The sequence below is a fragment of the Sarcophilus harrisii genome, chromosome 3 (assembly GCF_902635505.1).
Source record: "Sarcophilus harrisii chromosome 3, mSarHar1.11, whole genome shotgun sequence".
In the NCBI taxonomy this organism is placed as follows: Eukaryota; Metazoa; Chordata; class Mammalia; order Dasyuromorphia; family Dasyuridae; genus Sarcophilus; species Sarcophilus harrisii.
This window is the reverse complement of record NC_045428.1, coordinates 243,683,283-243,700,915: the sequence shown is the minus strand read 5'-3', so window position 1 is coordinate 243,700,915 and position 17,633 is coordinate 243,683,283. Positions and strand designations below refer to the sequence as shown.

Sequence of the window (17,633 nt, the reverse complement as noted above, 5' to 3'; positions counted from 1 at the left end):
GAGAAAAAGATCCAGCAAAGTATGATGAGAAGGCATAGTTAGAGATGTAGTACGAAAAACAGGAGGAAGTACCATTATGAAAAACCCACAGGCCAGGAAGTAAGGATATAACACAGTGTCATGAGGTGGTTTTGAATAAAAAAGAATGTCTTACTCCTATGAAAGCCTTGTTGAGAATGAGTGATTCTAAGAATAGATCATAAAAATTACAGCCTTCCCCTGTAGGAAACCTTGCATGTTAACAAAAGCTATAAATGGTTATTACCTTGTATAAATGCTGGTTTGTGTTTTTGGTTTCTTTCAGGAACTTAGAGAAATACATAACAGGCAACAGCTCCAAAAACAAAAGAATTTAGAGGCGGAAAGATTAAAACAGAAAGAAAAAGAGAGGAAAATAATAGAGTTAGAAAAGCAAAAAGAGGAAACCCAAAGGTAAGTTTTTTCTGTATTGTGGGCAGTTGTGAAAGGGATTTAATACATTCATTCTTTCTCACCCAGACCTCTCTAAACAGTTCTAATATATATTTTTTTAAAGTCTGCATGTCCAAGTAGCTTCTTTGAGTTGTTTCCCACAATTCTCTAGTCCCATTGCTGTGTCCTTATTGGAATTATACAAGGAAATGGGAACGGTTGGTTTGCTCCTTTGCATGAGGAAAACGAAAATATGTTTCCAGTTCACAGCTTTTTAATAACAGGGACAATCAGGAGAGCCAAGACCAAATCAAAGTACTGTGATGTGCTTCAGTGTTACTCTAGCAGAACTCACACATTGTGTCATTTTGCCCTTTCGGTTCTTTTTTTTTTTTTTTTTTTTCCTATTGTAAATATAGACTTAGCACAAAAAGAGAAAACTGGCCACAGCTGCTTAGAGTACAAATTACACCCACTCACATGTATACACACTTTTTGGCATGTTTATTTTTGTTTGAGTATAGTACATAGCTAAGCAAAAGAACTTAATACTTTTAAGTTTGGGGAAAGCTCAATCAATTCACTTTAAACCTCTGAACTGAAGACATGTTTAAGAATGATGACTTATCAGAACATAATAGAAGGGATTAATTAATGAATTAACATTTATTAAGCTCCTACTATGTATTACACACTTTATCTAGCAGTGAGTTCATGCATTGATCACCTCTAACGTCCCTTTTGACTGGTCTGGATTTGTTAGCCTCTGGAATGAGAAAAAAATTCAAATGTTTGGATTATATGGTTAGAATGAAAAGATGAATATTGAAAGGGTTTCCACTGATGTCCTTGTGCTTTAAGAACATAAATTCTTATTTCTTAATAATTTTTTTAAATTCCAATAAACTTAATATTTCCAAAACCAAACTTTTCTTGCCCACTGAATCAACTTTTACTGACTTTCCTGTTTTTTCTAATGGTATTCATAACCATCCTCTCAGTCATATTTGAGTCCTTCCTTTCCTTTTATGTTTAGTCAACTGCCAACTATTATCAATTCTTGTTACTGTGTGGGTCAGTGATCATATGTGATTTGCCCCTGGTAAGTGAGATAATATATGTGAAGTGCTTTGTAAATGTTTAAATGTTTTATAAGTAGAAATATTATTAGTATAATACACTGAACATTAATATAATATTAATAAAATGTATTAACACTGGTGTGTTCAATTTAGAGTAGCATGTTCTTGCTTTGGTGGTGGGTGCCATGAACTAGTAGAGGAAACATTTTTGTATTTTTATATGGCAAAGTTGGGAGGAGAAGACTCTATTTTTGGTCAAGAGAGAACTCTTATTCAAGACCAACCCCTTGTACATGTAATTTTCATCCCATTCCTCCCATGTTTCCCCAACTGCACTGGAATCATTCCCTCTTTTGTTCTTCAGCCTTTTCCTATCCTCTGGCTTCTTACTTCTAATCTACAAAAATGCCCAAGTATCCTCACTTAAAAAACAAAATAAAACCATTAAAAAAAAAAAAAAAAACAACTTGTAGGGGCAAATCTGACCTCAGACACTTAACATTTCTTAGCTGTGTGACCATGGGCAAGTCACTTAACCCCAATTGCCTCAGCAAAAAAACAAAACTTGCATTAACACTACCATCCTTCCCAACTATCATCTTGTATCATACAGACTCCTAGAAAAACATACCTTGAAAAAGATAACTCTCCAAAACTACCATTGATCTTTTATTTTCCAGATGTGATAACTTTTTCTCAGTCCTCATCCTTTTTGACCTTTGTCTGCTTCATTGTCTATTTGTCATAATTGACCACACTGTCTTCCTGGATACTCTGTTAACACTGAGTTTTCATGACCTGCTCTCTTTTCACGATCCTCCTACCTGTTGGATTTTTTCCTCTTAATCTTGTTTGAAAGTTTATCATCCATATCATGGCTCCTAATTCTAAGTGTTTTGCAAGTTTCTGTTCTGGGTCATCTTATCTCTCTGTATATTTCTTTCTTATATGACCCTATAGCTCCTTTTGATTTAATTATGATCTCTATGCAAGTGACTCATGTGTGTGTACATGTATATGTGTAAATGTACCCATGTGTATATTGTGTAGATAATATTCAAATAAATATGCACACATATTTCTAGATATAGAAATTCAATACCAGTCTCATGATGCCTAGTCATGTAGCTCTATCAATTATATATTTTGAACTGGATTGACATTTCAAACTCACCAGATCCAGTGCTATATTTATTATTTTTCCCTTCAAATTTCACTTTTCCCATCCTATCCTTCTAATCACTCAGGCTTTCAACCTTGGTACTATTCTTTATTCTTTGTGTCAGGTCAACAACAACAAGCATTTATTATTTTTTGGAGATAACAGCAGAGAGAATGTTCTACCATTAGGGATACCAGGACACATTTTTGAAGGAAGCTAAAGACAGTAGGAAGCTGAGACAAGGAGTGAGAGAACTCAGAATTCTAGGCACTGGAGAAAATCAATGAAAATACATGGAGTTGGGAAATAATGTTTTGCCTGAGGGAACAGTAAGGAGGCTATATATATATATATATATATATATATATATATATATATATATATGTTATTTGAGTTCTTTAATTCCATTTGTATATTATATTTGGTGTAGAAAAGGTCAAGCTTTCTCATCTGCAAGTTCTATTTGAGGGAAGAGGATGGCAAAGACCAGTGCATAAAAACTACAATATGTATCATTACAAGGCTGTGTATTGTACATCATGTTTGTTATTTACTAAATTACAATAAAGGCAATTAAAATAAATTATGTAATAGACTAGAAATTATGCCATTTGTAAGTTAATACCACAATTTAAATTTGCTACCCTTCTCTTTTTCCCCTTTCCTCAACTATAAAATTTAATACTTCAAGCTTACTTCTTAAATATATTCAAAAATAGATTATTATATTTTGGTTTTCTTTATGGTAATTTTTTTTCAGCAATTCAAGTAAGGAAAATATTGAGAGGCTATAGTGGGACTAGAGTATTGTATAATCATTTAGGGGATAAACTATAGAACTTTTTTTTTTTAATTTCACATATATAGTAGTTTCTTTATGTGGTAAGAAATTTATGATGTGTTAGAAAAATAATTTCAAATCTTTCTTCTTGTAAGTTTCAGTGACTGTCTTGATTTTCTACTCCCCAAAGTTAGCTGAGTGAGGAAACTTTGTATATGTAAATCAGTTGGAAAAGAAAATGCTAATCAAATTCAATAAAACTTTTAGTTAATAACATGTGGAAAATTTAAAAGTAACTATCTTACTGTTTTGGCTTTTATGTTCATAGTGGAGAAAAGGGAGAGGGAGAGAATGTGTGTGTGTGTTTGTGCGCGCGTGCGTGAGTACGCGCGCATATGGTTCAAGAGTCTTGAAGATATGTGTTTGCCTAAGGGAACTATTCAATTGCCTGGTCATTCACTTGTTAAAGCAAAATTATATTTATAATTATGTTTGTAATAAAAACATCCTGTAGTTATAAAAAATATGTGCATATAAATTTTACAATTAAATGCCACAATGAGAAATAAATTTTCTCTAATCACTAGAATGCTTCTCTAGGTTAGTATGTTCTTATTTTTAAAAAATGAGGAAGTTGGATAAGTTCTCTAAATATCCGGTGCTCCAGAGGAACATAAAACAATGATAAAGTAAGAAATATATAATCCAGACCTGTGCATCTGTCCCTTGTATTTCTCAAGAAATATCTTATTGTTTTTGAATGTTCCATTGTCCAACCTCTGTTTTGGAAAGAACTGTCAGTAGTAATAACTATAACTTATGTTGCACTTTAAGGTTAATAAAACCCTTTACATTATCTCATTTAATCTATGAGATATATACCAATGGTATGATTTCATTTTGTAGAGGAGGAAACAGAATCAGAAAAACTAAGGTAATTTATGCTTTTGTGAAGTATCAGAGGTAGTATTGGGACTGGATTCTCTCTTTTGACACCAAATCCAGAATTTTTTCAATCCTCACACTCTCTTATTATATGATACTAATTTAATTTGTTATTTAAAAAATAATTATTGGCAGACGTTCACAAGATAAGCAATGGCTTGACCGAGTTCAACAGGATGAAGAATATCAACGGCCAAAAAAAATCCATGATGAAGAGAAACTAAGAGAAGAACCAGTCAAAAAAAAAGATGGTGAGGAAAAAGGCAAGCAGGAAATGAAAGATAAGCTGAATAAGCTTTTCCAGCAACACCAAGAACCAGCTAAGCCCATTCTCCAGACACCCAGCTCATCTACAGGTATGGAAGAAAAGAATGTGGGTAAAAGAGTTTTAGAAAAGTACATCCTTTCGTGACTGCGTAAGGTCTTTCATTAATCATATTCAGACTCTGCCTGATACACATACAGAAGAAAGCTTTAATCTCTTTTTTGGGCAACAGCACTAATATAACTGAAATGCTATTAATTTTGAAAAGGTAAGTGTATGTCATCACCTATTCACTTAATTGTTTTAATTATCTCAAAGTATTTGTTTAAAAAAATGCTTTATCAGTGTTTTTTGGAAGAAAAAAATCCTGTCATTTCCCAACATCCACTCTATTACATGGTACCCTTTCTTGTAAAAAAAAAAAAAGGAAGTGCAGTTAAGCAAATTGTAATGAAACATGACCTATCCTTTTCCCACATCTCCAGTATCTTCCTGCTCCACTGATGAGGAAGGGTCAGTAAAGTAATATGAAACATTATCATATGCATCCCCCTCCTCTTGCCTCTTTTTCCTATGGAACATCTTAATATTCTGCTATTCTTTCAGATGTAGCTTTCTGTAGGAATTGTACAATTCTTTTAGCAATGGGAAATACAATCTTTTCTACACACACACACACTTCATTTGTGATATCTAATACATTATGGACTATACCTTTTGAAAAATCTGCTGACTTCTTTGGCTTGCACAAAATCTTAATAATTTGGTGGAGAGGGAAATTTTTTTTGAAAAGGAAGGCAAAACAAAAAAGATCTTTCCTTTAAAAAATAATCAGTGGCTAGTGGTACTGAGCCCTACATAAGAAGTACTTTATAATGGTTGGCTAAATTGAAATAGTGCAGCCTAGATAAGAACTCATCAGTTATATGGGATTGGACTGAGTTTCTATATCCCTGAAGAGTTTCTTTAAGTGAGAATGAGCATAACTTTGTTTCAGTCACTTGCCCCCTGCCTGAGGTGGGGGATAGGGGGGTGGAAATCATGTTTTCCCTTTGTATTTGTAAAGAATTTTGATTTTTATCATTGCTATCATTCTGTTTCCTGGGGGGCAAACAAATGTTGTTGTTGTGCCCTGGTTTCTTTAATTGTAAAAATTTTGTCTTGTGTTATAAGGAAATGCCTTCAAATTATAACACTGTAAACTGAACCCAGTGAAAATTAATATCATCTTCACCTTATCAAAGAAATGTAAGATGAATGTGGGTCATTTCATTTGAGCTATGAGGAATTAAAATGCATTTTAGGAATATTTAGGAATAATTTAATTTCTCTAATTGTTATTCCTTTTCATTAAGTTATTTTTGCTTTGAAACAGGTAGACTTAACAATTTCAGGGGATTTAGAGAGTGGCTGATTTCAATAATCCAGTGTTTGTGAAATCAGTGCTTTTATAATGGAAATGTGTTGCATTGAAAGTTATTATTTCCACATTTTTTATACTTGTGAAAAATTTCAAAATCACTGATAGAATCTTTCCTTGGCTGAATAAACTTCATTCCATTCAACTTTTGTAGAAAATATTTGCAAATTATAAAAATTCAAGCCCAAGTTTAGAGAGAAGGAAAATGTGAAAACAAGGTAAACTGAACCCACTGTCAGTATTTAGGTAATGAAAGTGGTTTGCAAATTTGAAAGCCATGTAAAAATATGACCTCTGATTCTTCTTCTTCCATCTTCTTCCTTCCTCTATTTTCATCTTTCTTTTTTTCTTCCTTTTTTCTTTTTCTTTTCTCCCAGAGAGGAAGCAGGCTTTTTTTTTTTTTTTTTTTTTTTTTGTATCCAAAACCTGGACTTTAGTTAGTTATCCAATATGTCTGAAATGCTAAGAGCAGAGTTTGATCTACCTTGTCACTGAATTTTATAAATTTCTAAAACAGCTTTGAAATAGAAATATTAAGAGAGATCCAAGGGAAGATTTTGATTTTGATTTTGATATTCTTTGCTTTTTGTTATTTTTAAAATATTTAATGTGAATTTTTTTTGTCTCCTTTGCCTCGTTTTTATAAACAGAAAAAGGTCCACTTACTATTTCTACTCAAGAGGATGTAAAGGTAGTGTATTACCGGGCACTGTACCCTTTTGAATCAAGGAGTCATGATGAAATCACCATCCAGCCTGGGGATATAGTCATGGTAAGAAAGAATTTAAGGAGAGTTTGTTTTTGTTGACAACAACATCTACTTTGTAAATTTCCTCATAGTCATTTGTACATATAAGCAGTCTTTAATGTGTTCTTTAAATCCAGGATTCACTGGATTGTTAATAAATTTTCATACTTGTACAACATAGTTTGTTTTTCTATATTCCATGTTTTACTGGAATAAATATAACATTCTGAAAATCTAAATATTACTTTAAAATAGAGTCACCTTATAGAAAATTCTACCTATAAATATTTAAATAATTAGTAATATCAAAGTTGCTCTGGATAAATTTGATGCTTTGAGACATTTTCAGAGAAATGCTTTTATATAAAATACAAATACTCCAGCACATCTTCATAGTTGTCAATAGTAGCTTTGGTAGGTATAGGTGAAAATTTTTGTTGCTTAGTTTTGAAGCTGCAAAGACCACTGGGAATGTGAATTATATAAGATATGTTGAATTAAGCATATTTTAACTTGCATTGTAACACCCTTCTTAAAACATTATCCAAAAAGCAATCTAGAAATTTTTTCTTTTGTTCTTTAGTTTCTTTAAACTTAAAATTTCTAGTCATAAGGTTCTGACAGGAAGGAATGTGCACTTCCAAATTCAAGGAACTAAGTAAAACAATAGGATGTTACCAAGTACTTTTTTTTTTTTTTAAGAATACAAAACCAGCAATTCCAAAAATGTACTGTTAGCAAAACTAAATGACTATAGAAGTGTTCACAAAATAAAAGCTATTAGTATTTTGTTTTTATGTTAGCTTTAATGTCTCTGACTATATTCAATCTGCATTTTGAAATACCTCCCTTTTCTACCTCATCCATACTAAATCAGGTATAAGGAAAAAGCATACAAATTTTTATATTCAAAATATGTACACATTCAGAATAAGTCTATCTTCCTGAATATGTAATACTCTTAGGAGGATGGTGTTATTTAAATCTGTTGTATTGTCATTTACATATGGAAACACACTTCTTTGTATACTCTATATTGCCTCTCTATCTTCAATAAAGTATTTTAGGTTAATCTTTTGTGGGATAAATATATAGAGAAATAATATAGAGAATCCTTAGGGATATGTTAGAAAAGAGAAAATCCTCTCTTCAATTCCCTTTCTTTTATTATCTGGTGGCTGTTGTGGAAGGCTTATCAGGTATCATATCTGCTCCTCTGGATTCCTCATGTTTGACAATTTTCAAACTTAGTTAATTCAATGTCATTATCTTTTTAAGCATATTAATAAGTAAATTAGAAAACCATTATACAGTACCTGAAGCCTAAAACTAAAAGAAATTACTTTTGAGCAATAGGATGGATACTGAAATGCCAATTTGTATTTTCCTTATTATAGTTCTTATATCTCATAGCTTCTTGAAAACCACCTTTTGAATACCCCTTGAATTTAATTATGTTGTATTAAAAAGTTAGAAGTTCCTTTTCACTTGACATAACAGAAAGAAAATATCCAGTTATCCTAATGTTATAAAAGTTACTAAACTTTAGTTCATTATTATTAATTAATAATTCATTATTATGCCTTACAGAACAGGAATTAAACTTTTAATTTCAATTAAAATTGAAATGAACAACATGGTAAAGAGTGGGTAGCAGTGTGGTTCATTGGTCAGTGTGGTACATTGGTAAAAGTAAAGAGTTGGGGCTTAGAGGTTGTTGTTCAATCATGACTCATCACGACCCCATTTGGGGTACTAGTGTGATATGCCATTTCCTTCTCTTGCTCATTTTACAGATGGGGAAACTGATGCAAAAAGGGTTAAGTGACTTGTCCAGGATCACACAGATAACAAGTGTCTAAGGTCTGAAGTGTCCTGGAGGGGAAATTTCCTGACATTAGGTTTGGCACTTGGTCTATTGTACCACATAACTCTACAGAAGATCAGAGGACCTGAATTATAATTTCAGCTCTGCTACTTATTGTCTATGTGACTTTGAACGAGTAATTTCATTTCTTTGGAACTCAATTTCCTCATCTGTAAAATGTGGGCGGTGGACTCAGTGACCTCTAAGATCCTTTCTATTTCTAAATCCATGATCTTATAAGAAATAGTACTTCAGATCACTAAAGTATACAAAAGTTTTTATTAAAACAACTGAGGTTTAATTTTTCACCATCATCCTTCACCCTACAGAGATGGTGAACAATAAAAATAATGTTGGAAGCATGCAAATGTGCATTGTTGGTAGAACTATGAATTGGTCCACCCTTTGAGAAAAAGTCAATTTATAAATGTACCCAAAATTTCTGTAAGCTTTTCAGAATACCTGAGATCAAAACCAAAACTGTTTACAAATTATTTATGGCAACTTTTTATGTTGTTGTTGTGGTAAAGAACTAGAAACGAAATAGTTGCCCATAGATTAAATAATGGCTCAGTGGAATGTGTAGTTTGGGAATATAATGGAATATTAATGCATCAGAAGAAATGAGGAATACGAAAAGCAAAGTGCTACAGTGGCAGATTTGGAGAAAGCAGATCCGAGTTCAAATTTCTTCTCTTGATATTACAAAGAAGGGTGTTGTACTAGATGACCTTTAAGGTCCCTTCCATATCTAAATCTGTGACCATATACAGTTCTTTTTGTGATAAGAAACTGTTTCTTTTTCTAGAGGATATTTAGGCCTACCCTTGGAGTCCTTGTAAATGACCATGTCTTCGTGAATTCAGCAGGAAAGCAGCAAACTTTCTTATCTGTAAAGTTTGAATCATGAGAATATAATTTAATTTCTGTTGTATTTTAAAACATTCTTTTAAAGAAATAGATCACACCTTTTCCATGGAAAATGTATATAAGAAATAGCCCTTCATAATTTTTCTTGATGCGCAACAATTACCCAACTTATGCTATTTCAAGTTTATACCTGTGATTTTGTATTTTTTTCAATCATGAAAGATGTTAAAAAAAAAACACCAAAAACTCTGACATTAAATTTTGCTCTCCCTCCTCAATTTAATTGACCATTTAACTTCCAGCCTCATTAGATTGTTTAACAACAAACATGATGATAATCATAGTTTAAATATATTGGTAAGAATAAAAGATTTCATGAAACATATTGTAATATTGCCTTACTTTCAAATCTTTGCTTTCCTGGTGGAGGTTAAAGGGGAATGGGTAAGTGCTGTCAGGAAGTCTGTACTTTCTTAAATGTATTTTTATCACTTTAATTCTGTGTCCAAAACATATTTTTGTCAGTCTTGAAAACAAAAATATGTTCCTGAGTTTGTCTATCAAGTTGTGATTTTTTTTAATGATGCAAATTCATTGAGTTTTTTTTTGACAATTTTTTTTTGTCTACGTGCAAAACAAACTTATTTAAAAAGAAAAGCTGTATTTTTCATGTATAATTCTATTTTATATACACACAAACACATGTGGAAATGCTCATTTACTTGATACTAAGTATAAGATAAAACAAAAAATAAAATTCTGAAAAAGAGAGGTCATTAGTAGCTTTAGAGAAAGTAATTTTAGTCATGTGATAAGGATGAAAGCCAGATTGAAGTGATAAAGGAGTACATGAGAGAAATGGAAGTAAATATAGACTGTTTTTCTTCTCAACAGTCTGGTTAAAAAAGAAAGCATAGGGGATAATAGCTTGAGGAGATAGTAAAGTCTAATAAAGTAGTAGGGAAGGTAGTAGAGGGGTTGATAATTTGCTGAAGCAGATGATTGCCGTTTGCTGAAGAAGACAGTAAGTGATGAGATCAAAGGCAATATATAAAGAGAAGTTAGCCTTTGTAAAGAGAACAGCTACCTCATAGTTCATAAGGGTTAGTGGAGCAGTGGTGAATTGAGTGATTCAGAATATTATCATGGGATTTGAAGATGAAAGAGAGAAGAAGGAATTTATATCAAATGGCCTCAATATTCAGTGAATCTGATCAAGTTTTACCACAAGAGAAAAAACAAATTTCTCCTATTGCTGTTTTCTGTATTCTCATTCTTATGTACAATTCAAATATATCTCTCCTGTCAATCTGAAGTTCTGGATTCATCTACCATCTTCCTTCCTCATTCATACTGCTATATTTTTGAATACCACTGAAGGAATTTGTGCAATGATGCCAAATAAATGCACTACAAATTCATGTTAAATAATAGCAATTTTATTTTTTCTTGATTTGTTCTCCTCTCTCTCTTAGCAATTGTTCTGGTATTTCTTTTTTCATTCTCCTATGTCTCTTTTAATCCCCAACTCCTCTCTCCCTCATCCCTAATTAATAACTCTGACTTTTTAATGAGAAAAATCGAAGCTAGTCATAAAAAGGGGCAGCTAGGTGGTACAATGCATTAACAGAATTTTTATGGTACTCTAAATTGCAAATGGCTAGAGCCACACAAAACAGCTTAGAGAAATCAAGTAGCAGTTTAATTAATCACTTTCAGAGTGAGGAACATTGTTTGTAAATGGGAAGTTTTCCTTGGCACGAGACCTCTACCTGTTGCAGAAAAGATAGAGATTTTATACACAAATCATAGCTGGGAAGAGACAGGAAAGGTGGATTACAATACAATCATATTTAGGGTCTGAATGATTACCTGTGATAGGTTCCTAAGTGCAAGACATTATGGATATTCTCTTGACCTGTGGGAACAAGTTCTCAAGTGATTGTTTCAAATCTCAGGGGTTGTTGCTTGATGTGGGCACAGGACCAAGAGTCCTTGAGAGGAACAAGTTCTGCAATCTTTGATTCACTTCACTTAACCTATACAGGAGAGTGTTGTCAATTTCAACAAATATTGATCATTTCAAGCTTCATTATAAGACTCTACTCTGAAATCAGAGTTTGTTGGGAAAATAGTAACTCTGAAAAAATCTAGATTATTAATATATTCATTACATATATCATATTGATAATTATGAAAGTCATAATAACTTTCTTAACAAATGGATAGATTGCAGGGTCTGGAGTTAGGAAAACCTGTGTTCAAATCTAGCCTCACATTTACCAAGTGTGTGACCTTGGATGAATCACTTAACCCTATTTGCCTCAGTTTCCTTATCTATAAAATGAGCTAAAGAATGAAATGGCAAATCACTCCACTCTACAAAATTTCACTCCAGTGAAATGGCAAATCCACTTCCAAAAATTGGAATTTTGCCCAAAAAATTCCAAATGGAGTCATAAAAAGTAGGAAATCACTGACACAACTGAACAACAATAAAAAAAAAAAATAAAACAAAATCAATCTAAAGTGACTTTAATCTCACTTTATATCTTGAAACATCTCAACAACTTTTATTCTTTCCAGAATCCTTTCTCCTCTTTAAGCTTACCTCACCATTCTCTTTCTGTCATCTTCAGTTTCTCCTTGTCCACAGACTCCTTTATCTGGTGGTTATAATTATTCTTAGATCTAACCCATTCTTAAAAAATTTTCCTTTAGTTCTCCCTTCCAACTACTGACTTTTATCTCATCTCCATTGCACCACAAAACTTTATCATCTCCTTGGTTTCACTGCCCGTTCACTTCTTCAACCTTTGCATTTTGACTTCACCATTATTAGAATCATTCTCCCTGGAATTACCAACTCAGCCATAGCAGTTAAATCCAGTGACCTTTTCTCAAATTTTATATTTTTTGATATCTCTATAGTTTTCAAAATATTCACCATATTGTACCTTCTTTGTTATTATCCTCCTCTGACTTCTGTGGTCCTACTATCTCCTGGTTCTGCTACTTGATCAGTGCTTCTCCTTAGTCCTCTTTGTTACCTCAATTCTGGGCATTCTTATTAATATACACTCTTTAGCTTGTTGACCTCACTGACACCTTTTCAATTATTACTTATCTCCAGATGACTGAGTTATCTCTGTGTCTATCTCTAATCAGTCCAGTTTTATGTCACCAATCGCCTTTTAGCCTTTTCTCTTAGGCGAATAACCTCAAATTTAACACATGTGAAACTGAGCCCCATTATCTTTTCCATCGAACCCAAACTCTTTCCTCTTTTTTTGGAGAGCCATAATTATATTGTTACTCAGACTTTTGACCTAAAGGTTATCCTTCTTCCTTTTCCCTTGCTTCCCAATTCCAGTCAATTACCATATTCTATTTGTTTGTTGGCTTTCACTTTCTCCACTATCCAATTTCATCTTCCACATAGCTGACAAAAGAACCTTCCTGAAACATTGGACTGACTGTGTCACTCCATTGTTCAAAAACCCTTATTATTTCTAAAAAATGCCAACTCCTTAGCCTGGTATTTTAAAGCCTTTTGAAATCTGTTTCTTCTCCAGCCTAATTTCATATTATTCCCCTTCGAGAATGGTACTGGTCAGCTAGACTCAACACTTTATTTTTTATCTTTCTGTGTTGCTATATAGTCTGTCCTCATCTCTATCTGAATTCTTGTCTTCCTTTAGGAATCAGCTTAGGAACCACCTCTTCAGAGAGAAACCTTCTCACATTTTTTCTTTTTGCGTTCTCCCCTTCCCCACTGCCCTTTATTATCATCCCCTCCTCATTTTTGTTGGGGTAGCCAGGTGGTGCAGTGGATAGAGCTACCAGTCCTGAAGTCAGGAAGACCTGAGTTCAAATGTGGTTTCAGACACTTAACACTTCCTAGCTGTGTGACCGTGGGCAAGTCACTTAACCCCAATTGCCTCAGCAAAGAAAAAAAAAAAAAGAAACACTTAGGAAATAAAAAATTTTGAAACAGAGAAACTGATTAACAGTCGCCAAATGGGAGTTAATGGGAAAAGACAAAGCAAACTCAGAGGCAAAAATATGTTTGGAAATTTAATTTTTCACTTTTTTTTCTTGTTGTTTTGAAAAATGCCAACTAAGATTTTTCTGGTTGTTGAGAAAGGTTTTAAAAGACTAAAAGGGAAAGGGGAGAAATAAGTCCACTGAACATTTTGGGAAAATAGCTGAAGTATTTTTTTTTAATGATGTGCAGAATTTTTAAATTTTGTTATTTATTTATAAGGTGAGCAGTATAATTGTTTAGTGTGTTTTCATGCCTTTGGGTGATAACAATTTTCCTCATAATTTTTAAATTTTGAAAACATTTTATTTTCCCCTTTATTAGAGTGTAACAAATTTGTCCTGATCCTATTTGCATGTTTGTGATTTATAAAATTAGAGTTCATGTTAAAAAATAGGGCTGATTGTGATTTTTTACCAATGCCTTAACTTTAGGAACATGAAAGAAAGAAAAACAGATTTTTAATTGACATATGCACATATATACAGGTGATGAGATACATATATATATAAATATCACTAAAATATTAAAATGTTTAAAAAATCTAACTTTATTCCACTATAGTAAATTATCTTTGTGATACCTTAAATAATAGATGATAAATCATGTCTTTGAATTTAAATATCAGGTTTAAATTGTGGCATAACATTTTACTTAGCTTCAGTGAATGTTGTTATAAGAAAAAAAATAAGTTGTTGGTAAAGTTTAGTTATTCTAGTAAAACCATTCCTCATTTCTCCCTTATTTATTATAGGTTTTGTATCTAAAATAAGTGATTGGGCTTTCTTCTGTATGACCTTAGTGATTTCTAAACAAACTCTTTTCATGTCAAGCAAAAAATATTTTACAAAATCGTACTAAATATTACCTAACTTGAAATTCTTATTGTGTAAAAAAATTAGGTTGCAATAATGTTTTAATAGTTAGAATGAATGAAATAAAAGTAAATACTGAGAATTCTTGGGAATTTTCCTTAATGATAAATTCTGAAAGTAGATTTTCAGAAACACCTTCAATAAATGAATAATATTTAGACTTCAAACTCTGTGATTTAGGATTATAGAATTAAGAGTTAGAAGTCATCTAACTCAACTTTTTCAACTCTTTCCCTTCCCCTTTCTCCAATTTCAGAAATGAAAAAACTGAAATCTAAAGAGGTTACCTAAATTCATCCAACTAGTATTTGAACCCAAGTATTTCTACTTTAAATTCCCTATCCTTTTCACAGTATCATACTGTTTCCACTGTCTCTTTTAGAAAATAGAGTGTTGTAGGTCAGAAAAACACTTAAAGAAAAACCCTTATTATACACGTCTTTATAAAGTTAAATATTTTCATTGTATTTTACAAAAGAGCATAATGAAGTGTCTTCTGCTTTATTTATTGGATTTTGTGGAGGGAGGGAATTAAGGGGGAGAGAGAGAGAGAGAGCAAGAGACAAAGCACTTTGTTGCCTTTGGTATGTTTGTGTATTCTTAATGTCACTCTATCTATGGTTTTCTTACAGGTGGATGAAAGCCAAACTGGAGAACCTGGGTGGCTTGGAGGGGAATTAAAAGGAAAGACGGGATGGTTTCCTGCTAACTATGCAGAGAAAATCCCAGAGAATGAGATCCCCACCCCTCTGAAACCAGCAGCTGACTCTGCACCCATGCCCACACCTAAACTTGCTTTACATGAAACCCCAACTCCTGTGGCAACAACCTCTTCAGAATCTTCTACAACCTCCAACAATTGGGCAGACTTCAGCTCTACGTATGTGTGGTGTTATTGTTCATTATAGTTGAAATCCTAATAAAGTATTATGATTTTTCAAGCACTTCAAACCTTCCTATTTATGTCATCTCAAAGAAAGAGCTCACTAAATTGCTTTCATCCCCCAGTGTCACAGCAAACATTTACTAACATTTATTGACTCCTTTGTGAAAGCATATAGGGTAGATCCTAAGAAAACAAAGATGAAAATGAGAGTCATTGACCTGAAGGGCAGGAAAATTATGGGTGACATATTAAATTTTATTAAATTATAACAAAAGTTTAGTCAACTCTGTGTGAGTGAAAGTTAAGTATCAATAATCTGTTTATTTTAATGACTAGTTAATGTCTTTGTTCTTGGTAGAACAAGCATACATACATTGCCTAATGATCTCTTTTAACATTGAAGCCAGTCAGCAGTTATTCATATCATTTCCTGCATCTGAATAGCAATATTTGTTGATATAGATGCAGAAATGAAAACTACACTTGTGGCTGGAATAAGAGATGAAGTTGGTTCCTCTAAGTTCCTCTAAGTCTTGCTTTGTTCTGTTTGAGTATTTAGTGGATTGAAATAGTGGGGACCATCAAATTATGCTGATTTCTCAGTTCTTAATTGTGAAGAATTGATCGTCAGTATAGTAGGTAGATTATAGTAGGTATATTAGGTAGAGGTTTCATTTTTAATGATCCAGTTTATGAAATCATGAACCCTTATTACAATGCCACAATTCAGATTTTTAGATTGGTTAAAATACAATAGATGTATTGAAAAGTAAAATTTTCAATGAGATGATTCATTTTGTGTCTTGTTACCAAGTGTTCCTTGTTTAGAATTATATTTTTTGGGGATTGTATGAGCTTAAAAAAATGAAAAGAAAGCAATCAAGAGAGAAGATCAGATGTTAGAAAATAGATAGAAATTATAAACAAGAGAGAAAAACAATGTGAAGGACAGGAATTGGAAAGATCACTGTATGGCAGGGCAAGAAGAAGCAAGTTTTACATGGTAATTTTTTTCATGTAAAAATCCTTAGTGTTGAAGAATGGAGTCCTCCTCTACAAACTCGATGATATATTTTTGACTTTAGCTTTCCTTTCCTGTATTAATTTTTACTTGGTGAATAATTTTGGCTCAATTAAAGCTATAATTAGCTTGGAACACATGCAAAAAAAGACAAAACAAATACACCCTGCTATAAGGTTCCTTGCTATTCTATGGATTTGGTTTTGCTATGGTTCCCCCAAAATTCCCCATATAGATAAGTAACACATTCCTATGACCACACTTCAATAGTCTTTTCAGCAGTTACTTGCCTGTCCTCCAATCCCAGCATGTAGTAGTGCTTCTGGGGACCAGTGGATAGTGCAGAAGGATGGCAATTCCTTTTGGTTCTCAAAGTGATTTGCTCATTCATACATGACTTTAGCTACTATAACAAATGACCTGAAGTCCCTAATGAAAAGATGATCTATTTGCATGTAGTATTTCTTTTTCTTTTCCAGGTGGCCAACAAACACTAACGAGAAAGCAGAAACAGATAATTGGGATGCATGGGCAACCCAGCCTTCTCTTACTGTTCCAAGTGCAGGGCAGTTAAGACAAAGATCAGCCTTTACTCCAGCTACTGTTACTGGCTCATCACCATCTCCTGTTTTGGGCCAGGTAAATAGCAAATATGCCTGACTGTGAATGACTATGTCCTGTAAAATGCTAACATCTTTAATAAGTATTTATTGGTATTATTGATCAGAAATGAACCTGCCTAATATGTAACTCAGGGTACTGTACAGATGATTCCCAACTAGGAGTTTAAAAATGTATATGGTAGAAGTTATATTTTTTTGTGTGTATGTCAGTAGTTCTTCATCTGCAGCTTCTGTTACAGGAAAAAATGTGGTCTGTGTTGTCTATACTTATCAACATAGGACAAATGCTAAGTCTGCAGAAAAAGTCTAATTTCCTGCCTAAAAAGATATGAACCAGCATATTTGAGAAGATGACTCACTTTTTCTTAGGACTAATTCTTCACTCCCTTTGTGAGGGTGATGTAGTTCATAGTATATATTGGGGAAATAGGAAAGCAAAAAGAGGAAGACTGGAAAGTCAAACTTTTACAGTGTGACTTTGTTCAGTATTAAGACACAGAGGTGTGGGGAAAAAAAAGCACAAGGGATAGTCAGTCATCCACTTTGGCTATATAATAAGCTGAGCTTGGACTAAGGGTAAACCAAGTTGGCAGCCATCCAGATGAAGTAGATGAAAGCAACAAAGAACATAT

General features: G+C 32.9%; 1 protein-coding gene across 7 annotated transcripts in view; it reads left to right on the top strand.

Moving 5' to 3' along the window:
• Positions 1-17,633, top strand: part of ITSN1 (intersectin 1) — a 268,177-nt gene that overhangs the window by 132,925 nt on the left and 117,619 nt on the right. For 6 of the 7 annotated variants that reach the window (XR_004232930.1, XM_031959333.1, XM_031959332.1 and 3 more), the window contains 6 exons: positions 305-432; positions 4,517-4,737; positions 6,717-6,838; positions 9,981-9,995; positions 15,104-15,351; positions 16,858-17,017. Coding sequence is in view for 6 of the 7 variants with exons in the window: in XM_031959333.1 (XP_031815193.1) it covers positions 305-432; positions 4,517-4,737; positions 6,717-6,838; positions 9,981-9,995; positions 15,104-15,351; positions 16,858-17,017 (894 nt within the window). In the remaining variant the exon portion in view is untranslated. The remainder of the gene's footprint in view (positions 1-304; positions 433-4,516; positions 4,738-6,716; positions 6,839-9,980; positions 9,996-15,103; positions 15,352-16,857; positions 17,018-17,633) is intronic. The other variant, XM_031959334.1, reaches the window with a different exon arrangement.